Source organism: Syzygium oleosum, unplaced genomic scaffold (genome assembly GCF_021117445.2).
Source record: "Syzygium oleosum isolate NSW1041296 unplaced genomic scaffold, Sole_v2.1 Sole_v2.05, whole genome shotgun sequence".
NCBI classification, from domain to species: Eukaryota; Viridiplantae; Streptophyta; class Magnoliopsida; order Myrtales; family Myrtaceae; genus Syzygium; species Syzygium oleosum.
The window spans coordinates 3,079,237-3,105,619 of record NW_026607489.1 but is presented as its reverse complement, the minus strand read 5'-3'; the positions used below and the strand labels follow the sequence as shown (position 1 = coordinate 3,105,619).

Here is a 26,383-nt window from a genome sequence, read left to right as displayed (position 1 = left end):
TGAGCGCTACATTGGCGCCATGTATCTTAAAAAAGTAATAATAAAAGTCACATCGGTATTTTTCATTAACTAAATTAGAGATTTGTTAGGATTAGGGATTTGTTAAAGTGACTATCCTATGATAAATTACTAGGTAAAATTCTCATGTGAGCATGCCACATGGCTCAATTTATGTGAGCTTTACCCACTTATGTATGTCATCATCAAAATCAATCACCATTGAATTTAATTAACTAACAACTACATTGGATTCTTTGATATGCTTAACAATCGACGAACCTTCGCCCATCTTTAAGTAAAACATCCATCGCATCAAGTAAATATTGTTGATTGCATAGGGCTTTTCGTACAAGTATGACAAGGCATTCATCATTCCTGCAATACTTCTCTGATGTCAAACATGACATTATGAGACAACATCTATTGGATAACACTTAGCAATTTGTCTATTCATTCACCAAAGCCAATTATCATGCTTCATCGACTCTGCCTTCACCCCATACACTGGTAAGTGTATTTTTCTTTGGTACAAATTATCCTCAATCTGCGTTTCTCAGAAATCAAAATTTTTCTCTTCAAATTTATCGATTTTCACTTTTCCTTCTTCTATTACGAACCATTCACTTCAAGTCAATCAAGCTTGGCTTTGATATCGATTGTTGCGAAAAACAAATGATTGAACACGACAACAAACAAAATAAGGAAATTAATTGGAGATCGGATTCACGTTGTTTGGTTGGTGTGATATTAAGCGATACAACGAAGAATATTACCATACTCAAGTTATTCAAATACCGTCAGTGTTTAACAGCCTCCGGTTACACTCAATAATCTTAGTGTTTAGCCTCACACGATTCTTCGTGAAACAATCACTCAATCTTATAGAGAAATATACAAGATCTTACCCAAAAGATTTAACCTGCTTCAATGCTCTCGGATTGCTTCGAGACGCAATTCACGAGAAAGCCCCCTCTAACTTCTGCACATAAGGCATAAAGACCCACTCTACAACATTCACCATCTGACGAAAGAGGAATAATTCGTATATGAATCATGCAAAACCCTTGGTCAAAGTCAGACCAAGATTTCCTAATTTAAGTCCTCTTCTCACTCCCAAAGTCCAACATTGCTTTGGACTCTAACATGGAAAAGGATTCGGACTTGAAGAAGGCGGTCACAAAGTCAAATTCGAACTTTCTTTGTACAGCTAGACTTTCTGCATTTCGATTTGGGTTGGGTTTTTGTCCATGTTCTCAAACTTGAGATATATTTTAACAGATGTTAAAAGGTCTCCGCACTGCAGGGCATATGCTGGCTTAATACATATACAATTGAGGATAACATTCAACTATTACTTTCTAATGGAAATGCGTGATTGATTCTCTATTCTACTACACATTTTATATGTATGTTTGCACTAGCATAAACAAAAATAAAATTTTAAGAAGAGAGAGCTTAGGAAATTATCATATCACTTGCAGTCGTTCATCTTATTCACGGAAACCCAACGCAAAGAGTTTTTCTCTAATCTTTTGCAGCTGATTTGCAACGCCACCAATGCTCATCCTTCTTCGAGGCACTTCATTAGATCAAGCAACTCCAATATTATATACCATAACCAAACACTCTTGAAATATGCCATCGCTTTTGGAAAGCCAATGCTAAGGATTGTTAGGCTCAAAACGACTCTCTCTTTCTAGAGGCAAAATGTGATCTGTAATTGCTAACACTTGTTTAGGCAAAGCTACTGCGACAAAATTATGGAGAGTCATATTGTCTTTGAATCTGTCGTTGGTGGGACTCAATCCTGTGAACATCTCTAGTAAGAGGACGCCGAAACTGTAGACATCGCCTTCTCTCAAGACCTCGCATCCCATTGCATATTCTGCCATGCATTTAGAATATAGTGCAGATGAAATTAGCTGTGCCTATCATAAAAAAGAATGTGGAGCTCAGATCATTAGAATAGAAGTAGAGGGATTACCTGGTAGAGCATAACCAATTGTCCCTCTTAGGCCCATAGAGCTCATATGATTAGCTATAGTATCAAGGGATGATCCAAGAGGGAACTTCGCCAATCCAAAGTCACCCACATGCGCAACCATATGAGCATCTAAAGGAACATTGCTCGGCTTTAGATCACAATGAATAATAGGGTTGTGGCACTGGTGATGAAGATAATCCAGTGCAAAAGCAACACTAGTAGCAATATTTATCCTCTCAATGAAATTCACTTTTTTCGGAGGCTCGTTTTCATGAGATGGTGTTGCGTTTGGGTGTAACCACTGTTCTAGGCTTCCATTGTCCATGAAGTCATATACTATGGCCTTAAAATCATTTCCTTGATAATCAACACCCGAGCATACTGTCATTATCTTCAAAAGATTTCGATGTCTGATGTTTCTTAATACCTCGCACTCAACTATGAAACTTTTCAAAGCACCGCGACCCACTAAATGAAGCACCTTCACTGCAACATTAGTCCCATTGTCCTCAAGTACTCCCTTGTAAACAGAACCAAAGCTTCCAACACCGACCAAATTGGTTGAAGAAAAACCATTGGTTGCTTTTAGGATTGTTCCATAAGATATGTTCGGACATAAAACATCAATAGAACTTGAAACCAATTCCGGTACTTGCTTCTTACACCAAGAGAGATATAGAATAGCAAGAACTAGAGAAATTACGAGAAGGCCACAAATAACAAAAGCGGACAATCTCAATACATGATGGACTTTTCTACTCTTGGAGCTACCGGAGATGCATTTAGGAAGCTGAAATTCTGGCAATCCACCGCAAAGCTTAGCATTCCCAATAATAGAAGTAGTGGTAGCATTCTCAAAGACTCCTTCACGTGGTAGCATGCCTTCGAAATTATTGTAAGACAAATTCAGAACCTTCAAAAACCGAAATACCTCCAAGAATTGTGGAATTTCCCCGGAAAAATTGTTGTGTGAAAGATCTAGTTCTTCAATGCCTCTTAATGATTTGATCGATTGAGGAATGGACCCGTGGAAGGAATTGTCCCCTATCCTCAATGATACCAATGCAACACAATCACCTAAACTATTTGGAATTTCACCTCCTAACATATTTTCGGAGATGTCCAATGCAGTTAAAAATCTCAAGTTGCCTACTTCCATGGGTAAAACTCCAGTGAGATGGCTATGAGACAAGTCCAAAAGGTTGGTTAATGATGAAATACCCATAATTTGTGGGGGTATGGTACCATTGAGATTGTTACTAGAAAGATCGAGCACGTTTAAAAATTGGCAGTTAGACAGTTCTAAAGGGATTTGATCTTAATAGTAGAGTCAACTTGGTTTGATTTCCTAGAGAAGATGGGATTGTCCCTCCTAGGTAGTCATCATTTAACTGCACTACCGACAAATTTCGTAGATTCCCCAAATTCGACGGGAGAACACCTGAAAACTTGTTTCCATTCATAATCAATACTTCGAGGTTCACAAGATTTTCAATCTGTCTAAAAATTTCTCCAAATATTCGATTCTGACTCACATCAAATATTGTGAGGGTGGTGGATAAATTACCTATGCATTTCGGTAGCACTCCGTCGAAACTGTTGCTAAAAATAGACAATGCTTCTAACTTCGTGGCATTTGTCAGTGAGCAAATGAAGTTCAAGTCTTGGTGTTTTCCATACCCGAGCTGATTTTGGAAATTGGTGAACTTTTGAAGCTCGTGCATATTTTCCAAAGAAGGCATTTTACCTGAAAGTTTGTTCGTTGCAAGTTGAAGTACCTCTAGCTTTGTCCAATTTGATATTGACGGAGGAACCTGTCCCTCAAATAGGTTCATAGAAATGCTGAAAAACTCAAGATTTGGAAGCGTAAAGCCTATGTCTGCAGGAAGACTCCCTCGTAATTGGTTGTTTCCTACATCGATGCTGATTAAAGAAGAGAGATTCAAAATTCCAGTTGGAATTGGACCTGAAAGTTTGTTTACTCCCACATCAAAGTTTTGAAATTTTGGCAGGTGGCCTAAGACCGGAGGAATGCTCCCAACCAAGTAATTTTCCGTAAGAGAAAGCCACTCTAGTGAAGATAAGTTCCCAATGGAGGAAGGCATGCTCCCTGTTAGATTATTTCTATACAAAGAAAAAATCCGTAGATTCGATAACGAAGCGACTTGTGTAGGAATTGTTCCGGTTAGTTGATTATAATTAAGAATGAGGGTGACAAGCTTAGAGCAAGCTGAAATGTTTTCAGGCTCACCAACCAATGAATTGTACTCTAGTTGCAAGATCCGTAGGCGGCTCAACCGGCTGATTTGCGGAGGGATTTCATGATCGAAGTTGTTGTTTCCGAGCGACAATTCTCTCAAGAAGCTGAGGTTCCCAATATAAGGAGAGATCGACCCAGAGAGTTTGTGCGAATGTAAGTCCAGTACGGTGACCCTTTGGTGCCTGCGACCGCAGGTGACACCATACCACTGACAGAACCCCATGCTATCATTCCACAAGCTGAGCACATTGAGAGGATCCTTAGCTATTCCGGCCTTAAATGCAAGCAGAGATAGCTTGTCGGTTTCGTTTGTGGTAGAGGAGACTTGGGTAATGCACAACGCGAGCACAATACCAACAAGGAAATGGCATGATTGAAACTCTGCAATGCTAATGCTTCGAGGTTCCATAATTTGAAAACTGAGAAGAAAGAAGAGAAATTGGTACGTCCTAACTCAATTAGACGTGAAGAGATTTATAAATCATATGGAGGTGGCCCTTTTTGCGTCGACAGCTAGTGAAGGAGACCTGTCAACCATCAATCACGGACTTGTTTACTCCACAGGATGGGGCACTCATATGGAGGTGGCCCTTTTCCATGTAAGCACATTGACAACAGGTCCTCAATTTGTGAACAATAGACACTGTACAGCTGTGTATGCTCACATCTCAAAATTGACTTCTGACCTATAGTTGATAATTACTCCGCGTGATTAATAACTTTTGTATGAAAATTAGATAAGTGATTATACTAAGGGGCGAACTCAAAGTCTTGCTCTGGCAATAAACATTTATAATAAGTCGGTCTTTCAACATGGTAACTTTTTACCATGAAAAGTAGGTGTGTGCATATCAATGACTACTAATTTTGTCACGATGAAAAGTAACTTCACTTTCAAACTATTTAAATTCAGTAACTTCTCCACGCTAATGTTCACTTTCTATTTAGAGAAGTAAGGTTGAGCATCTTGGTGGCTAGTAATTTCTTGATGGAGTTAGTAACTCAAAATGACCTCTCACATGGACCGAAATCATTCTAATAATTAACAAGATGTCAATAATACGACAATCATTTTCATCTTCCTGGCTACCCTTGCTGATGCACTACGTTCAAATTGGCAACATTTGCTCTCTTGCTTTTTAGAAATATCACAGAGCACATTCATCCTCTCTATTTATTTGTTCTTCATAGGATTTGCTCTTTCAAGGTTAACGCCAGTGATGCTATCCCGTTGAAACTTGAAGATCAAGCTTTGACGATCTCCTTCTAAAAAGGCAATGCTCAACACATGTTCTCCTTAGAGAAAGCCAACGGTCAAATTGGCGAGTGCGTGATCGGCGTCGGAGACAATTGATGTCCTTGGATCCGCGACAGTCGTATCTTGTGGAATTGTCGCACACAACATCGTAGTCATTACAAGATTTCTTTTACCACTTATCAAGCGTTTACTTGCATCCCAAAAAATCTATTTTTCAGTCCATGAGGATCAATCTATGCCATCTTCAGAGAGTGGAGACGGGTTATCCAGAAATGCTGCCTGAGGTGAATGTACATGTCTCTCTTTTACTTGCATGATTAGCATATATCCCTTGAATGAGTTCTTCATTATGTATGTTATCTACTCTATTAAATAATTCATAACAATTGTTTCTTCTAATTGCACGTTATTTATGCAATTCAACAGTTTCTAAAATATTCCTGTTGCACTACATGCTCGTGTTTTCCTTCCCATGTATTAAGAAAATACTACCTACATATGACTTCTTCAAAACTTATTATGGTAATAATATTAGGGCAGCGCTTCGGTTATCCATAGCTTAAGGTACTGTTGTCGAGAAATTTATGATGAACTCAGACATGCGGGACCGATTGTGGAGTGGTATGACCTAATCTGGACCAACGGTATTAGCAAACACAATTTTATTGGCTGGCTCGTTTGTAGAAACAGACTACTGATAGCAGAAATTGTTGTCCAATGGATGACCTCAATTGATATCCAGTGTAACTTCTATAAGGCCGATATAGAAGACATAACACATCTATTCTTCCAGTGTGAGTGGACAGGCAGTTTATGGCGCAGTATCCTTGCGCAACAGGGGATTAGGTGTCCATTGGAAGGATGGAATGAGGAACTTCAATGAATGATTACGGCAACAAAGGGCAAAGATTTGGCGGCTAGACTCCTTAAGGTATCATTTCTAGCAACCATTTATGGCATATGGATGGAGCGCAACCGAAGACGGTTTTAAAACAAGTCAACTGATATTCATATTATTTTGGCCAACGTGAGTAAAAATGTAAGAGGTAGAGCTTCACTCTACCAAAACATTAGACCTTCTTAGACAAATGTTGTATTGGCTACTATATGGAGACTTCCCATCTCCATCTTCTTGAGCCATTAGAACCATTTGTAATGCTGGGGGATACCCCTAAGCTGCTGTACTTCATTCACTCTATAATACTGACATTTTACACACAAAAAAAATTATTAGGGCGGTGCTATTTGCACACCTTATCTAACAAAAAAAATCATGAGATACATGAAGATTCGTTCATAATTTTACTAGAAAATTGTCCAAAAAGTCATAAACCTATTATACTAATTTAATCTTAAACTTTTTCATTTTGTTAATTGAGTCTTAAATATTTTCACTTTTTGTTAATTGAATCCATTCGGCCAATTTTAGCCAAAAATTGCTAATGTGGACACTAGGGATGAGCGGTTCCAGGTTTCTTACAGGTTCCACATGGAACCTGAAACCTACCATCGGGTACAGGTTTCTCATTTTTTGGAACCTAGAACCTGCCGGTCGGAACCTGGAACCTGGAACCTACCTTGTCACAGGTTTCAGGGTCTAGCAGGTTTTTTTTTTATTGCATTTTTAGTTAAACAAAACAAAAATGAACGCAACAATATTGAACAAGCTTGTTATTCATCAAAGAGAATACAAAATACTAGTTTTTCTAGCATTATAGTTCAAATAAATATAACTAAAATGAGAAATCATTTCGTGAATTGATACTAGGGGTGAGCAGTTCCATGTTCCGTATAGGTTCCACCCATAATAATAGGTTCCTCATTTTTTGAAGAAAAATGGAAAAAGCCTATAAAATCAGTTTTACATCTAATGCCCAAGCTGAAAAAGGGAAATGTCATTACTTTGGTGTCAAGGGGCACTAGAAGAGGAATTGTAACAAGTACCTCACAAGCTTGAAGGTTAAGCCAAAGGACTAGCCTTGTGACGGTATTGTGTCTATGCTTATTAAGACTAACCTTACGGTTGGTTCTGAATCTAGCTTATGGGTTCTAGATCTAGTTGCAACTTCACATGTTTGTATGTCCTTGTAGAATCTGAAATTAAGCGGGATGGTGGGCAAAATGAAATTGTCTTGACATTTGCAAATGGAGCAAGAGTTGCTGCATTAGCCATAGGGACTTTTTGTTTGTATTTGCCCTCTGGACATGTATTGATTTTGAATAATTATCTGCATTACAAGAATGCGGTTCATAACCTCATCCCTATACCTCGTTTGAGTAAAGTTGATGATGATGTATGTTCCATTTATCACAGTAAACGATGTGTTAGTTCTGGTTTGTTAACCAATAATCTTTATACCATTACAATGTCTGGTAATGTGATTACCAATGTCAATAAGCAAAATAATATAAATGTCATAGCCAATAAACGGCCTAGAGATAGTCCAAACCCGAAGTATGTTTGGCATCGCCGATTAGGTCATATTGGAGAAGATAGGATCACCAAGTTAAGTGAAAAAGGATACATTGATCTATCCGGCTTTGAGTCGTACTCAACTTGTGAGGCATGTCTTTTATGAAAAATGACAAAAACGCCCTTTGTAAGACATAGTGTGCAAGCTGCTGACATAATGAGTTAGATACATAAGGATGCATGTGGACCACTTAATGAATCAGCAAGTGTTGGTTATTTTTACTTCATTACCTTTACTGATGTTCTATCACGGTATGGTTATTTATATTTAATGAAGTGTAAATCTGAATTCTTTGAAAAGTTCAAGGAATTCAAGGATGAAGTTGAGAAATAGATGGGAAAGAGTATTAAGGCTCTTCGATATGATAAAGGAGGTGAATATCTTAGTGCTGAGTTCCTAAACCATCTTAAAGACATTGGCATTTTATCACAATGGATACCTCCCGGAACTCTAGAACATAATGATGTGTTTGAGAGAAGAAATCGCACTTTATTAGATATGGTATGATCTATAATAGGTTACACCGATTTGCCAATATACCTTTAGGGATATGCCCTTGAGACAGCTACATATATGCTAAATAAAGTCCCGACCAAGGCCGCTCCAATTATGCCCTATGAGATATGGCATGGTAAGGAATCGAGTCTCAATCATATTAAGATTTAAGGTTGTCCAGCTTATGTAAAAAAGCTGAAAATGGACAAATTAGAGGCTAGATTTGAACAAGTTTTGCTTCATTGGGTATCTAAAAGAAATACTATTTCTATTTTGGGTTAATATCACGAAAAACACTAAACTGGTATACATGTGACAAATTTACCTCTAACTAATTTTTTAATCACAAAAAATTCTAAACTGGTACACCTGTGACAAATTTACCCCTAACTAATATTTTGATCGCCAAAAATCCCAAACTGGTACACTTGTAACCAAAATGATAACAAGTGCTATTTGCACAATTTTATGCTTGATTTGTTGCCAACCATAACTGTCTTACTTGTGCTAAGATACAAAGTTGCACAATTTGCCAGTGCACCATCTCATTTAAAGAGCGAGCTTATAAAAGATGGCAAAAACATCCAAACCATCCACTCCACGCAATCCCACAAGCATATTCCCAAACATCTTGACAGATATAGTGTTAAAGGTACCAACAAGAGCCAGCTTCTCATAAAACGATGATACTAGCATACGAGTTTCGGAGAGAATGAGGGGTGACTCCATGTAGAGGGATCGAGCAGGCTCGTGGCCAAGTAACTCTCGATTTCAACACACAAGAAATATAAAACTAATTTGTCAGGCAAATTTATATCGACTGAAGATTCAATATAAAGAGAATCCCGAAGAGAGAGCTTCTACGGACTGCACCAAACCATTGGAAAGTAGAAACAGATAATCTGCCATGGTTTTAGTGAATATTTGCAATTAGTTTCCCATCTCACAAGTATAAGGTAGAAGCATCCAATAAGTCAATCTGCCATCAATGTGCACCACCAAATGACCATGCAAAGCAACAACTAGACTTAGCCTTGAAACGGGACTCCATTGTAGTTTTAACCAGTGAAGTTGACAGACGAAGATGAGAGCACGACATCATCGAAGAGAGAGACTTAAACTGGCGCCCAAAATAAACCAACTATACCAAAAATACCCCCAGGAGAAGCAAAAAGTAAAAGCTTGCTAAGTCAAATCATTCCCCTAAAGTTAGTTAAAATGGTCAATACACTACAACACAAACCAGGTGGCAGCACAATTTGCAACAAAAAGACTCCAACCTACAATAGGAAGAGAACTAGATGTTCATTGCATCTCCTCTAATCCTTAAAAATGAAAAGAAATCATAAACCGGATCTTTGCAAAGTTCATGCAGCTACAGGTAATGGTAATCCCTATAAAAAGATCCAAACATTGCTAAAGAAAAACACCAATTCAGTAGCTCAACTAAACATCATTGCATTAGATAATAACCTCCAGCCTTCCCCAACTTAAGAACTTGGGTTCTCTAACAGTTTTGATCAAGTAGCATCCTCAGACAGTCCTTAGTGAGATCGCTCTAAACTACAACAAGCACCCGTCGATGACTGAATAAATCCGTATTCCATGGAAACCACTAAATTAATTGATATGATCAGAGGGAGACTTGAACCTTAATAACTTCGATACACCTTTCTGTATAAAATCAGAGCCTTCGCCAACATTGTTCTGGAAATAGACCCAGCCAGATGTTTCAAAATTCATGCCTTCAAAGTAAATACAAAAGCAAATGAAACCGATCATAAGGCAACCGTTTAATATCTCCAATTAGAAGGAAGATGACTTCGAAGAACCCTTGTAGAGCCGATGAGAAAGAGATACAATAGAACCATGAATTAGAATATCTAGTCGACAGATCCTCATTGGCAAAGGATCACACTGCAATTGGACATCTATAAATTCATAGCCCTAAAAGCTTCAACAGCTATGCTTGTTTGAATTAGATTATATATACGTAGAAGTTCACCCGTCGTACATTAGGGTATCATAAGAGATCAGAAAGGGAAGTAGACTGAACTCCATGCTCACCAGATATGTTAGAAGCTCAAACCAAAGCTTATTCACTGCAGGATTGTCGTCTGCCCCTTCAGTTTCACCCATCTTAAAATAACTACAAAATTTCACAGACACGCCAACCAAGCACTAATGTTTGCTCCTCCCAGCCTGACCAGCCATGTCTGCTGACAGCAGACACGTAACAACACAGCTTTTTGTTGGATAAGAAACAAGAGAATCAGTAGAAAGGAGAGAAACGGTCAGAGCGCAAGCAATGCCAGGCGAAGTTATGTCTAGATGGCTGTCCTGTCAACATCCCATGTGAGGCCTGATCACATATGCCAATCATGAAACACATAAGAAATAGACCTTCTAGTCATGAAAGGAACTTACGTGGTGTATGTTATTAAGAAGCTAAAAGGCAAAAGCACAGTACCGGTTCATCTTTTCATTATGAGATGCCAACAGTTTGCAACGAAGTTGTTAACGGCAAAAGGACACGTTAATCTTTTTAATTTCTGAGATAGAGAAGTACTTATAGGCTTAACCCTAAGCCTAGTACAATTACAATAATAACCTCAACTTGCTATCCAACACTCCCCCTTAAGTTGGAGCGTACATATAAAAAAGTCCTAACTTATGACAAATATATGTAACTCGTCCACTTCGAAGAGACTTTATGAAAATGTCTGCTAGTTGTTCTTCAGAACGCGTATGCACCAACCGTATGTCTCCACAGTTCACCTTTTCTCGAACAAAGTGACAATCCACCTCTATATGCTTTGTTCGCTCGTGAAACACTAGATTGCTAGCAATATGAATAGCAAACTGATTATCACAACAAAGAGTAGACGATCCGGTCATAGGCAGTCCAATTTCAGCTAACAACATACGAACCCATTGAAGTTCACTTGTAACATTAGCCATAGCACGATACTCGACTTCGGCACTAGATCGGGAAATGACAGACTCCTTCTTACTTTTCCACGATACAAGATTACCACCAAGAAATACACAATATCCCGAAGTAGACCGGCGATCCATAGGACAACCAGCCCAATCTGCATCAGAATATCCTGTTGCCTCCAAAGATTCAGGGTTAGAATAACCAGCTATACGAAGATGACCCTGATAATGGAACACAAGTCCTTGACCTAGAGGTCCCTTCAAATATCGAACAATTTGTAGTGCAGCTTGCCAATGAGTAGTACGAGGAGAGCTCATAAATTGACTCACCACACTAACAGCAAATGAAATATCTGGACGAGTAATTGTAAGATAATTTAACTTCTCTACTAACCGACGATACTTCTCTGGATCATGAAGAAGTTCTCCATTTTCATTATCAAGCCTCACTCCTGGATCCATAGGTGTGTCACCAGGCTTAGCATCATGTAAGCCAACCTCTTTAAGAATGTCAAGAGTATACTTCCGCTGGGAGAGAGTAATGCTGCCATTAGCATTGGCAACTTCGATGCCAAGAAAATATCGAAGACGACCTAGGTCCTTAGTGTTAAACTCCTTTTGAAGAAACTGCTTGAGTTGTTTTATGCCTTCAACATCGCTTCCTGTGACAATGATATCATCAACATAAACAACAAGGATAACACACCCTTTTGAAGACGGCATACGAAATACCGAGTGATCCACACTGCACCGATGCATGCCAAAATTGATAACCTCATCACTAAAGTGGTCAAACCAAGCACGAGGAGATTGCTTAAGTCCATAAAGAGCTTTGCGCAACCGGCACACTCTCCCTCTGAGCAACAAACCCAGGTGGTTGCTCCATATATACTTCCTCATGAAGATCACCATGAAGGAATGCATTTTTGACATCAAGCTGATGAAGAGTCCACTGAGATTGAGCAGCCAAGGAAATAACGATATGAACAGAAGGAATTTTGGCTACTGGAGAAAAAGTTTCATCATAGTCAATGCCATAAGTTTGAGTGTAGCCCTTCGCCACAAGACGCACTTTTAAGCGCTCAACTAAACCATATGAATGATGTTTAACAACAAAGACCCAACGACAACCTACCAATTGTTTATCAACCGGCAATGGAACTAGCTCCCAAGTCTTATTATGATGCAACGCAGCCATCTCTTCCTCCATAGCACGAGCCCAACCTGGATGGGCCAAAGCCTCCTGCATACTACTCGGCACAGACACAGATGCAAGGGATGACACAAAGACAGACATCTGAGGACTCAAGTTATGATAAGACACAAAATTAAAAAGAGGATACCGAGATCGAGTACGATGAGCAATAGGAGAACTTTCAGGAGACGATGGAAGAGAATCGGAAGCTTGGACAAGAGGTGGTGGTGGTGAAACGCTCGCTGGTGGAGATTCATGGCCCCAAACAGGGCGAGGACCGCGTGTATAGACCTGGAGATGAGTCGATGCTGGTGACCCTGAATCCGGTGGAACATCATTAGAATGAATAGGCGATGGCTCCGATTGAGATATAGGTGCTGAAGGTGGTAGAAGATCCATGGTTAATGGTGCTTGAGGACGAACATCCCCAAAATATGCTTGATCCTCAAAGAGTCACATCAGCAGAAATATACTCCCGACGACGAGTAGGACTATAGCAGACATACCCTTTTTGGGTACGAGAATAAGCCACAAATATACATTTTTCAGCACGAGGTGATAATTTGTCCAACCCAGGAGACAAAAATTGGACAAAACAGACACATCCAAAAATACGAGGACGAACAAACCACAAAGGACGATTAGGATGAAGAAGAGCATAAGCAATAGCTCCTTTCAACACGAATGATGGAAGACCTTTCAACACGGATGATGGAAGACGATTAATAAGATGACAGGCCGTAAGAAGTGCATAGCTCCAGAAGGACTTAGGCATATGAGTGTGAAGTAGTAAACAACGTGCAACATCCAACAAATGACGGTTCTTACATTCAGCAACTCCATTTGTTGCGGAGTGTGAGCACAAGAACTCTGATGTAAAATACCATGAGATTCAAGAAATGAAATGAAGGTAGAAGAAAAGAAGTATTCACGAGCATTATCTGTTCGCAAACACTTAACAGAATAATTATTCTGAGTACGAACCTCATTATAAAACTGGCAAAAAGAATGAAAGACTTTAGTACGATGTTTTATTAAATATAACCAGGTTATACGAGTACAATCATCAATAAAGGTGACAAAATAACGAAGACCAAATGAAGACTCTCGACTAGGACCCCACACATCGGAGTGAACTAACTCAAATGGTTGGGAAGCACGACTCGAAAAACGAGGGGAAAAAGATACACGATGGTGTTTACCCAACTGACAAGTTTCGCAATTAAATTGAAGACCTGAACTAGACACAAAAGGAAAACGCTAGAGCATGTCTGCTGATGGGTGACCAAGGCGACAATGTAATCGATAGAAATCATCCACGGCTTTATTCTGAACTGTTGTAGTAGCAGCAATAATATCAAGGTCCAGGATATACAGTCCACCAGCCTCACGCCCACCACCTATTCGGCGTCCAGTCTTCCGATCTTGAAGAACACACGAAGATGAAGAAAAGATAATATCGCAATCAAGATCACGAGTAAGAGAACTGACAGATAATAAATTATAGGGGAAGCGTGGAATATGATAAACGGAAGGTAAGGAGATAGAGGAACTCAATGATACACAACCTGTACCAGTGACTTTGGACTGAGAACCATCTGCTAAAGTGACTGAGGTAGAAGGGACAGACGAGGTGGATGTGAGAAGATGAGAATCACCGGTCATATGATGAGTGGCACCTAAATCAATAACCCAATGACGAGGAGTAGCTGTACTAGATAGTAGACAAGTATGATCATTGTGCTGTGCCAAAGTAGCAGTAGGACTAGATACAACACCACTCACACTCTGTTGTGCTCTAGTCAACTCATCATATTCAGCACGAGTCAAGTTTACTGTACCTTGTCCAAAATATGGTCTAGGTGAAGTCCAAGGTTCAGTATCAATAGAGGCATGTAGGCCTCGACGCTCAGGATAAAGATCATAACAATAATCGATAGTATGTTCGGAAAGCTGACAATGAGTACAAAAACGGTTTCCACGGCCTCCTCTAGAAATATTATTACCAGCACCACGAGTGACACCTCTGCCTTGAAAACCACGACCACCACCACGGCACAAGCTCTCAGAATTCCAATGTCCACGACCACTAGCACGACCACGAGTCCCTTGACCTCCACGAGCTACCATAGCACTACTGTCTGAAATTGTTGAAGTCTTGGGACTGGAAGTGTAACGAGCAGCTCGAGAATACACTTCTTCAATGGAAGGAAGAGTGCTCTGAGAGGTGATCTGTTGACGAAGAGCACTATGATCTAGACCAAGGCTACGAAGAAAGAGCACGGTTATCATGTCAGCTTCTCGTTGCTGCATCTGAGTAACTGTGGTAGTAGGTGGAAAATAAGACTTGAGGCGCTGATACAAAGATGCAAAACAAGCATAATGATCTGCCAAACTAACATCACCAATTTTGGCTTCAAATAAAGCTTCCCACATATCACAAACTCGACTCATGTTATTCCGTCCAGAATATAATAAAGCACACTTCGTCCAAACCTGACGAGCTGTTGCACAATCCATGAAAAGATGGCTAACCGATTCAGCCATACTTCCCCACAAAAGAATACACAACGTAGCATCAACGAATTTCCATTCTTCTAGACGAGCCGGATCTTCAGGTGGTTCTTCCTCAAGCCATCTAGATTGGCGATTGGAGTAAATAAAGGTTGAAAGAGCCATTGACCAGGAAGGATAATTGGTACTGTCCAACTTGACCAAGGTATTGTGTAAACCTGTCATACTATAATATGGACCAAAGGATCCAGAACTCGAAGAAGCACTAACGGGAACCAATCCCGAAACAATAGATGGAGAACTTGATGAATCAGTAGACATCTCCACAAACCTCTAATCACTAGTCACTAGGAACTTGACTCGTATGCAACCAAGTAAAAAAAAAATACACCACTTACTATATCACTTCTTCGAGTATTCACAAATATTACTTCAAATGCAGACACAATATTCACATTCACACTTCTGACTCCACAAAAACTCCAAATTCAGTCAAATCCAGTACCATATTCAACGATCCCAGCAGCCACACCAACTTTGTTTTGGAAATAGACCTAGCCAGATTCTTCAAAATTAATTCCTTCAAGTAAATACCAAAGCAAATGAAACCGATCATCATTTAACATCCCCAATTAGAAGGAAGATGACTCCGAACAACCCTTGTGGAGCAGATGAGAAAGAGATACACTAGAACCATGAATTAGAGTATCTGGATGACAGATCATCATTGGCAAAGGATCACGCCGCAATTGTAGATTTATAATTCGTAGCCCTAAAGTGTTTCAACAGCCTAGAATCCACGAAGCCGCTGCTTGTCCAATTTCAAATAATCATCAACTCAGCCCCACAGACAAAGCAAACCAAGACCACGAATCAACAGGAAAGGATAAACAAACCCCTCCCTCACTCCATCAATCGACCACGAATCAAGATCGCCTAGTCTGGGCGACGCTGGGCTGATGTCGCCAAGACCTGGGCGACGATGGATAAAGTCGCCGGACCTGGGCGACGTCGCACGGAAGTCACACGACGCCGGACTGAGGTACCTGGGCCAGGAACACGCCGAATTTGGGTTCGTCGGCCCTGGGCGACGGACGCCATACTGATGTCGCCGGGCCTGGGCGACGACGCACAGAAGTCGCCGGCGAGTCCTACGGTGGCTGGCAGCTGGTCATTGATGAGAAGCGGTGATTTTTTTTTTTAGGGTTGAGGTGTTAATTATGCTCTGATACCATGTTAACAGCAAAAGACGCGTTAATCTTTTTTATTTCTGAGATAGAGAAGTACTTATAGGCTTAACCCTAAGCCTAGTACAATTACAATAATAACATCAACTTGCTATCCAACAGAAGTATATCTTAAGTCCCGGTAGAAAAGTCTTCATAGTCCCATCGATAAACAATAACCTAAAATATTCAGAAATTAGGCCCTCAAGGTGGCACTACAAACTAAAAACAACCCAGCTCACCTACAAAACACCTCATTTGTAAAATGTCCCCAACAATGTTACTGTACCAGAAGAAAGTATCACAGCAGCGGAATATAGGCTAAGCAAACCCATACAGATATCTTATTGCACCTAAAGAGACTTAGCATACTCTTTTTGCAAGTAAGTCCAACAGAGAAGCCATCCAATGACAATCAGAGATCTTACATCGAACTTCAAGCCCTCAAAGCATAATCAAGCTAGATCTCACACACCCTATCATAAAAGCACGGCCAAAATATCAATTTTATAGGGATTGATCCATATACATATCGAGAGTGAGCACATGAAAAGAACCAAAATCCAAGAAATGGGAGCTTATCCAATTTCAAACAAAGCCCGGCCTCCACAATTCATCAACTTGGCTGCACAGAAAAGGCGATAGATCATCACTTCTAAAATCTGGCAAAACTCCAATCTATAAAGGAATTAGACCAAAGACAATTATCATCTTTCCACTCCAAAGGAATCAACTGAAGAACGAGATTCAACACAAACCCAAGTGCCTACGCTGCAGAAGTTTATCAAATTTTCAGTTCTTCACCCGGTCCTGAAGATGATCAAGGACACTGCCCATCCACCAACCCAACCAAAGATAGAAGTGAATAGATCGTCGAACGCATTATTATAAGTAATAATTGACCAACCTCATCATATGCACCATTCCTTAGACAACATCCACAATCAAAGAGATTTCTCCGTGAGAAAGGAAGCTACTGCCAATCCACAGGATTATAAATCCAGAAACAGCTCTAAAACAACAGAAGGATGGATCAATCCATCAATAAATGATCAAAGGAGGTGCGTGAACACTAATAATGTCCATGAACACTCCTTAACAACCACCTAAAGCATAGAAATCACCTGACAAATAAAAAAGTTCCACCAAAGGTTCTGTATCAAAAGAAAACACATCCATCGTATAGAATGAAAGCCTAAGCTATCTAAATTGTGTAAAGCTAGTATATGGGGACAAAAAGTCAAGATGAATAAATTACACATGTAATATGTGCATGATTTACCAGGAATCAATTTCGTGATTGCAGCATGCATTACAAGAACAAAGAGAAACAAGCCAGAACTTGGTGGACCTCAAGCTTTCCAGACTCATAAACAATCCCCACAATGGAAGATAGTCAATGATTATTCATCTTCCAAATACAACAAAAGCCAATAGAAGCTCAAAGAAAGAAGAGCTTGTTAAATGAAATCTAGAAAGAACCATCACAGATTGAAGACGGTCAAAATCGAACCAGAAGAGATTTGCATCGAAGGAAAGAGAACTAGGCCCTAGTCATCTCACCAAAACTGGAAAAAAGCAGAAGGGGAAAACCAACTTCATTCAAACCAATTACTGCCTAGAATCCATTAAGCAGCTGCTTGTCCAATTTCAAACAGTTATCAACTCAAACCCGCAGAAGAACGCAATAGATCACCCCTTCTCAAACCGGGAAAAACTTCAACCTGTAGAGGAATTAGAACTCAACAATAATTATCTCACTGCTCCCCGAAGATAATCAACTGAAGACAAACTTAATTCAAAACTACAAAATGCCTAGAAATCTTCAAAATTTCAGACCATTGCCCGTCCTGAAGATGTGATCAAAGACGACTTCAGAACTCAAGCACAAAAATGACTGCATAATAGATTACCACTCCTCCAAGAAGCTCAAGCACCTTATTCTATGGAAACTGACCAGCTTCTATGTATTTATCATCCTTAGACGACATGCTCATGAAGAGATCGCTCCAAGAGGAAAGATGCAACTGCCAATCCACCGAAATCCAGAATCATCCAACACTACATACTATTTCTGTTAAACAATTTAATGGAAAGATCAATCTATTGATGAACCATCCAACAACATCGCTTTATAAGTGAAAACCCTACATACTATACATTTGATAAAGATTTGACAAAAGGTAAATATTACCGCAAAAAAAAGTGTTGAAAAACAAGTGCTTTTTTTTGGAAAAGAACCTATCCTGCAAGTTCCAAATAACATAGAGAAAAAAGGGGCAATAGGTCACACCAAAATAACATCTCCGGCGTCAGAAATTACCATCCAGACAACATCAATCTCATCTAGTATAAACACAAAAGAAACCTGACAAAAAATTCTTCAAATAAACCAAATTTAACATATTGACACAAAATTCAAGCAGACATTAACACCAAGTCAAACAAATGCATATGCAAGAAACGTATTTCCAAATGAATGTGCGACAAAGGACGTTGAAAGGAAAAAGTCTGTGATAAATAACAGGCAGGATAGTTCCATCAATCATAAAGGTAAGACATATATAGATTAAAGAACACTCCATATTGAAGTTAGAGGTAAAGCCTTTGCTTTAGCCAATTTCTGACCTACAAAAGAAACAGAACTGAATGGTGATCCTCTTGCTTAAATAAAAAATAAAGGAACTAGAGTCAATAATATTGGAACCGTTAACTGCCCAGAATCCAATAAATCAAAGCTTATCCAATTTCAAACAATACCCGGTCCACAATTCATCCTCTCAGCCTTGCAGAAAAGGCAATGGATCAGCACTTCTCAAATTCAGTAAACCTTCAACCTAAAGCAATTAGAACTAGACAATTATCATTTCAATTCTTGCCACTACCCAAAGATAACTAATGAAAGAATGAATTTTAAAAAAGAAACATAAGTGTCCATGCAGGAAATTATTAAAGTTGCAGTTCATCACCCGGTACTCCTAGTCCACCAACCCAACATTATACTGCTAATAAATCGTCAGTCCCAAAAAAAAAGCTCTAACGCTTATTCTATGCAACAATTGACTAAACTCATCATATTTACTGTTCTTTTAGACGACTTCCTCGGGAGTAGAGATCGGTCCATCAGAGAAGAAGTTACTCCCAATCCACTAAATAAGAGATCCAGAATCTGCTCGTAAGACAACTAAATAAATCGACCAACCAATCAATTAATAAATGGACAAAGGAGGAGAGTAAACCCTAATGATGTCCATGACCATGGCAAAGTCCCAAAGAGGCAACAGGAAACTGAACAAATTAAGCTTCTACAACAAGCCAGATGCTTCTGAAATTAGACCAAGAAAGTAATTGGCTCATCATTCGTTAAGAAATAGAAACAAAATAAGAAACATTAAGAATGCAAATCGGAATAGATATCTGAAGTACATCATTTCAAAATAAGATGCTTCCAGTATGCGGAAGTAAAACCAATTCTGTCAGCAATAAGCCTTCACAGTCCCAATAACCAAAGGAAACCTACAATGTAGACATTTATATGGCCATTGACAGAGTCCAACCAACTTAAACAACCTCTCGCACATAAAGAACGTGAAAGGCCTCTTGTTCTGTACCAAAAGAAAATGCAGAAGTCGTGTAAAAAGAAGGAGAAGCAAACTAGGTAATGCCTGAACCCAGTTCCACGATAGGGAAGAAGAGAATGAAGGGAAGAGAACTAAATTTGATCTTTCCAATTAACTACAAATAACAGAAGTAAAGGACAAGTTTTGTTCAAACAAATAACTGCATAAAATCCGAGAAGCAGGGGCTCATCCAATTTCAAACAATTATCAACTAAGCCCCACATAAAATGCAACAGATCACCAACTGTCATATCCAGTAAAACTTTCAACCTGTAAGAGAAGCCTACAAGGTCAACAAAATTTCAGTCCATCGCTTGTCCTGAAGACAAAGAATTCTAGATCATCAACCCAACCAAACAGCGCAAGATAGACCATTGGTCCACCAAAAAGCCCAAATGTCGTATTCTATGTAACCAACTAACCAGTTGCATTGTATTCATTGTCCTCAGACAACATCCAACATCCTCAGAAAAAAAGATCACTCCAAGAAGAAAGAAGCCACCGCCAATTCACGGAATATTGAATACTAGAATCAGCTCATAATACAATTAAATGGAAAAATCAATCAATGATGAATCAATCACCGATCAGAGGAACGAAAACCCTAAAGATGCCCCATAACATGGCATATTCCCTGAGAGGTGAGTCGTAACCTTCAGAAAATAACATAGCATAAACAGAATCACACTGATTTAACAATCAATCAAGAAACAAAAGAAAAGAAGAAGGATCGACAGCGCATTTTGGGATTGACGTCTCCTCAAAAGAGTACTTTGCAGAGTCTGTCAACTGAGAGAGGAACGCATGCACAATCATAGACGCAAGATGATACTGAAGGATGAGGACATGAGGAAAGGACTATCTCTCTAGGAAGGAGATACCAGCTTTCGATCTTCAATAAAAATAAGACGAACTGGATTCAGATTGGCAAGTGTGATCTGTTGGGGCGCGTACACCTTGCAAAGAAAGAGCCATCACAGATCAACATCGACCAAACACTGGCCTCCTAAGCAGTGAGAATCGGATTTTGCATTAATCGGGAATATGGGAGTGAAAAGAAATTTCATTCAAACCAATAACTGTCTTGTCAAGTCTGGCAAGACACCAACCTGCGAGAGGATTAGAACTAGACAATAATCAACTCCCAAAGATAAAAAAACTGACGAAAAATTTCAATCAAAACCAGTAAATTTCAGTTTATGGCCCGGTCTAAGATGTGATCAAAGACTACAAGTTCATCATCTCAACCAAAAAAAGACAGCAAAAAGATCATCAGTCCTCCAAAAAGCCCAAACACCTAGTTTTAGGAAACAAGCTGACCGGATTGTATTCATCGTCCAGGGGGAAAGAAGCCAGTGTGAATTCACCAAATAACAAAATCCAGAAGCAGCTCGTAACAAAGAATTATATCGAATTATACATATGCAATGACTCTAGACATTATTATAAACTAACAACTGAATTTCTTCTCAACAGATTAATTAATGATCTGTAGAAGGCAGTGGAATGGAGCTTTGCTGCGGCTTATCACAAAGCTCAATTTTATAGACTTTCCCAACTTTACATTAGAGATCATAGATTAGTGCTAGAGGGAAGTCAATGTAAAAGGCAGTGTAGTGGAGCTTTGCTGTGGTATCATCAAAGATTACCGGCTGAAATGGAGAATGTGTCAACCATAGATGATATATGTTCAAGTAACAGGAGCATTGGCATCGACAGAGAATAAAATCAGTTTGTTCTTTCTGATTATAAGACTATCCCTGACACTTTGACAGGATTACGAACGTAATACTGCACTGGGAGGAGCTATGAAGATGCTATCCAGGGTAAAAGGGACGAGACCACAAATCTGCCGGGAAACATCCCTGCTGCCACAGGAATCCTCAAGTTTGATAAGGCTCCATTTGCCTTCACGAAACATTCATATGGAAAAAAGTAAAAAGACATTTACTTGCAAAATAGCCCATGTCACCTGGATAGTTTGTAAAAGCCACATTCTAGAAGAGAGAGGAAGAGATGCCAATTCCATAATGCCCAACATTACTAGTTAGCAAAAAACTCAAAATATCTCCAATTAGGACACTTGACCGAGAATATCCACAATTAGATGCCACAAATGAAAATCCAAGACTAGTTACAAGGAAATCCCTGCCTCTCATTTGGCAAATCTCAAGAATTTGAAGTCCGTAAAATACAGATGGCCAAGGACATCACATCCAAGAGTTAGAACATCACACCCTGACCAAAAAGATAACAAGTGCTATCTGCACAATTATGCTTGATTGTTTGCCAACCAAAACTGTCTTACTTGTGCTAAGATACAAAGCTGCACAATTTGCTCAAGAAAGTGAGCAACTGACAATAGAAAGAAATATGTTGAAGAGTCCAAAAATCCAAGTGGAATTGTACAAGCTCCATACATCCTGCAGGAAGGCGCAATTTCTTTGCAAGGTCTTCAAAACAGTTTAGCTCTATTAACATACACTTTCGATCAAACGATTTCATTTTTCTTTCTTTTGATCTCATTGCCAGTCTCGATTCAATGGGGGAATAAAGAGTCTTGTTCTATTCCTTCAGGAATTGTTGGCTGTGAAAGAGAGGAAAAAGAAATTCTTTCTTTTCAATAAACCAAGTTCCTTTTTCCAAGCTTTTCCTCGATAACCTCGAGGCTTCTTTAATAGTCCACTGTTGGCGGAAGCCAATGTCCTGGGGGAAAGATAGCATGTCACAAGAGTGAGGTGATCTCTGGATTGATCAGAAGATCCTTTCAATTGGCTCAGTTTTTCTTCTCAAGTTCAACATCAAGTACAGCTCCTACAACATATGAACCCTACGTAAAGCAACATGTCCAGTGCACCATCTCATTCAAAGAGCGAGCTTATAAAAGATGGCAAAAACATCCAAACCATCAACTCCATGCGTCCCCATGAGCATATATTCCCGAGCATCCTTGCAGATATAGTTTTGAAGGTACAAACGAGAGCCAGCATCCTCAGAAAACGATGATAATAGAATATGAGTTTCGGAGAGAATCGAGGGTGAATCCATGTGGAGTGATCGAGCGAGCTGTGGCCAAGTAACTCTCGATTTCAACACAAGCAATATAAAACTAATTTGTCACGCAAATTTATATCAACTGGAGATTCAATATAAAGAGAATCCGGAAGAGAGAGCTTCTACAGACTGCACCAAACCAATTGAAAGTAGAAACGGATAATCTTCCATGATGTTAGTGAATATCTGCAATCAGTTTCCCAGCACACAAATATAAGGTAGAGGCATCCGACAAGTCAAACTGCCATTGACGTGTGCCACCACATGAAGTTCACAGAAAAAGATGAGACTGCGACATCATCGAAGACAGAGACTTGAACTGGTGCCCAGAATTAACCATTAAAACTACCCCCCAAAGAAGCAAAAAGTAAAAGCCCCAAATGACCAAGCTAAGCAACAACTGGACTTAGCCTTGGACACAAGACTCAATTGTAGTAAAGGTAGATTTATCCAGTGAAGTTTGCAGACCAAGATGAGAACACATCATCGAAGAGAAACTTGAAGTGGCACCCAAAATAAACCATCTATACCAAATATACCCCCAAGAGAAGAAAAAAGTAAAAGCTTGCTAAGTCAAATCATTCCCCTAAAAGTTAATTAAAATGGGTCGATACACTACAACACAAACCAGGTCGAATTCAGCATAATTTGCAACAAAAAGACTCCAACCTACAACAGGAAGAGAACTAGATGTTTATCGCAACGCCTCTAATCCTTGAAAATGAAAATATCATAAACCAGATTTTTGCAGAGTTCATGCAGCTACAGACAATCCCTATAGAAACACATAATCCAATAATGAAACACAAGAAGAAAGAGACCTTCTAGTTATGAAAGTAACCAACATTGTGTATGTTATTAGGAAGCTAAAAGGCAAAAGCACAGTACCAGTACATACTTTCAGAATGAGATGCTAACAGTTTGCATGAAGTCTATCTTAGGTCCTAGCAGAAAAGTCTCCATAGTCCCATGGATCAACGAGAACCTAAAATATACAGAAATATTAGGCCCTCAAGGTGGCACTACAAACTAAAGACAACCCATCTCACCTACAAAACACTTCATTTGTAACATGTCCCCAACAAATTTACTGTACCAGAAGAAAGTATTACAGCAGCGGAAAGTATAGGCTAGGCAAACCCATACAGATATCTTATTGCAACTAAGGATACTTAGCACTCTCTTCTTGCAAGTATGTCCAACAGAAAGGCCATCCCATGACAAGCAGAGATCTTACATCAAACTTCGAAACCTCAAAGCATAGTCAAGCTAGTTCTTGCACACCCTATCAAATCAATTGATTAGGGATTGATCCATATACACATGGACATCAAAAGAAGAAAAATCCAAGAAGTGAGAGCTTATCCAATTTCAAACAAAGCTCGGACTCCGCAATTCATCAACTCAGCCACACAAAAAAAGCAATTGATCAACACTTCTAAAATTATCAACATTCCACTCCAAGGGAATCAACTAAGGAATGAGATTCAATAAAAAACCCAAGTGCCTACACAGCAGGAGTTCATCCAAAATTCAGTTCTTCACCCGGTCCTGAAGATGCTCAACGACACTGCCCATCCACCAACCCAACCAAAGATAGATGTGAATAGATCGTCGAACGCATTATTCCAAGTAATAATTGACCAACCTCATCATATGTACCATTCCTTAGACAACATCCTCAATCAAAGAGATTGCTCCGTGAGAAAAGAAGCTACTACCAATCCAATGGATTATAAACCCAGAAACAGCTCTAAAACAACAGAAGGATGGATCAATCCATCAACAATGATCAAAGGAGGAGTGTAAACAATAAGAATGTCCATGACCACTCCTTAACTACCACCTAAAGCATAGAAATCACCTGATAAATGGAAAAGTTCCACCAAAGGTTCTGTACCAAAAGAAATCACATCAATTGGTGAAAGCCTAAGCCTAACTAGGTATTGTGTGAAGCTAGTATTCGGAAAAAGAAAAGGCAAAGCAAATAAATTGCACATGCAATATCTGCATGATTTACCAGCAATCAATTGCAGCATTCATTAAAAGAACGAAGAGAAACAAGCCAGAACTTAGTGGACCTCAAGCTTTCCAGACTCATAAACAATACCTACAATGGAAGATAGTCAATGATTATTCATCTTCCAAATACAGCAAAACCAATAGAAGCTCAAGGAAAGAAGAGATCGTTAAATGTAATAAAGATTATGGATCTAGAAAGAACCATCACAGATTGAAGACGGTCCACATCGAACCAAATGAGGTTTGCATCGAAGGAAAGAGAACTAGGCCCTAATCAACTCACCATAATCGTAAAAAAGCAGAAGTGGAGAACAAACTTCATTCAAACGGTAAAACTGCCTAGAATCCACGAAGTGATTGCTTGTCCAATTTCAAACAACCATCAACTCAGCTTCACAGAAGAATGCTATAGATCACCACTTCTCAAACCCGACAAAACTTCAACCTGTAGAGGAATTAGGAATTGATGCTTATGCAGCAAGTTGCAGACACTAACATATCGAACTTGGCCAGGTCAAGTATTGCCTCAACCAAACTCTGACCTGCGAAGGGAAGAGAACTAGATCTGATCTTTCTGATTAACAACAAAATAAGAGAAGTGAGGGACAAGTTCCGTTCAAACCAATAACAGCCTAAAATCCAAGAAGCAGGGGCTCATCCAATTTCAAACAATTGTCAACTTAGCCCCACAGAAAACACAACAGATCACCAGCTGTCAAATCCAATAAAACTTTCAACCTGTAAAAGAAGCCTAGAAGGTTGTCAAAATTTCGGTCCATCGCTTGTCCTGAAGACAAAGAATTCTAGATCATCGACCCAACCAAACGGCACAAGATAGATCATTAGTCCTCCAAAAAGCCCAAATGTCGTATTCTATGTAACCAACTGACCAGTTGCATAGTATTCATTGGCCTCAGAAAACATCCTCAGACAAAATGATGGCTCCAAGAAGAAAGAATCCACTGCCAATTCAGGGAATAGTGAATACTAGAATCAGCTCATTATACAATTGAACTTGGAAAAATCAATCAATGATGAATCAATCAACCAACAGAGGAACGCAAACCCTAACAATGCCCCATAACATCAGAGTCCCAGAAAGGCGAGGCATAACCTTCAGAAAATAACATAGCATAAACAGAATCAGACTGATTCCACAATCAGTCAAGAAACAAAAAAGAAAAGAAGAAGGATCAAGAGCACGTTTCGGGAACAACGTCTCATCTGAAGATTACTTCGCAGAGGCTGTCAACTGAGAGAGGAACGCATGCACAATCACAAACGCACGATAAGACTGAAAGATAAGGACACAAGGAAGGGACCATTTCTAGGAAGGAGACA

The 26,383-nt window shown here is 39.4% G+C and overlaps 2 protein-coding genes and 2 long non-coding RNA genes across 5 annotated transcripts; all 4 read right to left on the bottom strand.

Moving 5' to 3' along the window:
- Positions 1-955: 955 nt before the first annotated feature.
- On the bottom strand, positions 956-3,143 carry LOC115680865 (probable LRR receptor-like serine/threonine-protein kinase At3g47570). The gene is made up of 3 exons (XM_056311382.1): positions 1,985-3,143; positions 1,749-1,885; positions 956-1,021 (listed from the first exon to the last, which is right to left on the bottom strand). The coding sequence occupies exons 1-3, from the start codon at positions 3,141-3,143 to the stop codon at positions 956-958; spliced, it is 1,362 nt and encodes a 453-aa protein (XP_056167357.1).
- Positions 3,144-3,276: 133 nt separating this feature from the next.
- LOC130138170 (LRR receptor-like serine/threonine-protein kinase EFR) lies at positions 3,277-4,653 on the bottom strand. The gene has a single exon (XM_056311381.1). The coding sequence runs from the start codon at positions 4,651-4,653 to the stop codon at positions 3,277-3,279; it is 1,377 nt and encodes a 458-aa protein (XP_056167356.1).
- Positions 4,654-16,487: 11,834 nt separating this feature from the next.
- On the bottom strand, positions 16,488-21,299 carry LOC115680870 (uncharacterized). Its single transcript, XR_008816615.1, has 2 exons — positions 17,105-21,299; positions 16,488-16,971 (listed from the first exon to the last, which is right to left on the bottom strand). It is a non-coding gene; the product is annotated as an uncharacterized LOC115680870 (long non-coding RNA).
- An 801-nt stretch (positions 21,300-22,100) lies between these two features.
- Positions 22,101-25,518, bottom strand: LOC130138194 (uncharacterized). Of its 2 annotated transcripts, none has more exons than XR_008816613.1 (2): positions 23,909-25,518; positions 22,101-23,032 (listed from the first exon to the last, which is right to left on the bottom strand). It is a non-coding gene; the product is annotated as an uncharacterized LOC130138194 (long non-coding RNA). The 2 variants fall into 2 exon arrangements; XR_008816614.1 differs by having other exon boundaries at positions 23,919-25,518.
- Between the last annotated feature and the right edge of the window lie 865 nt (positions 25,519-26,383).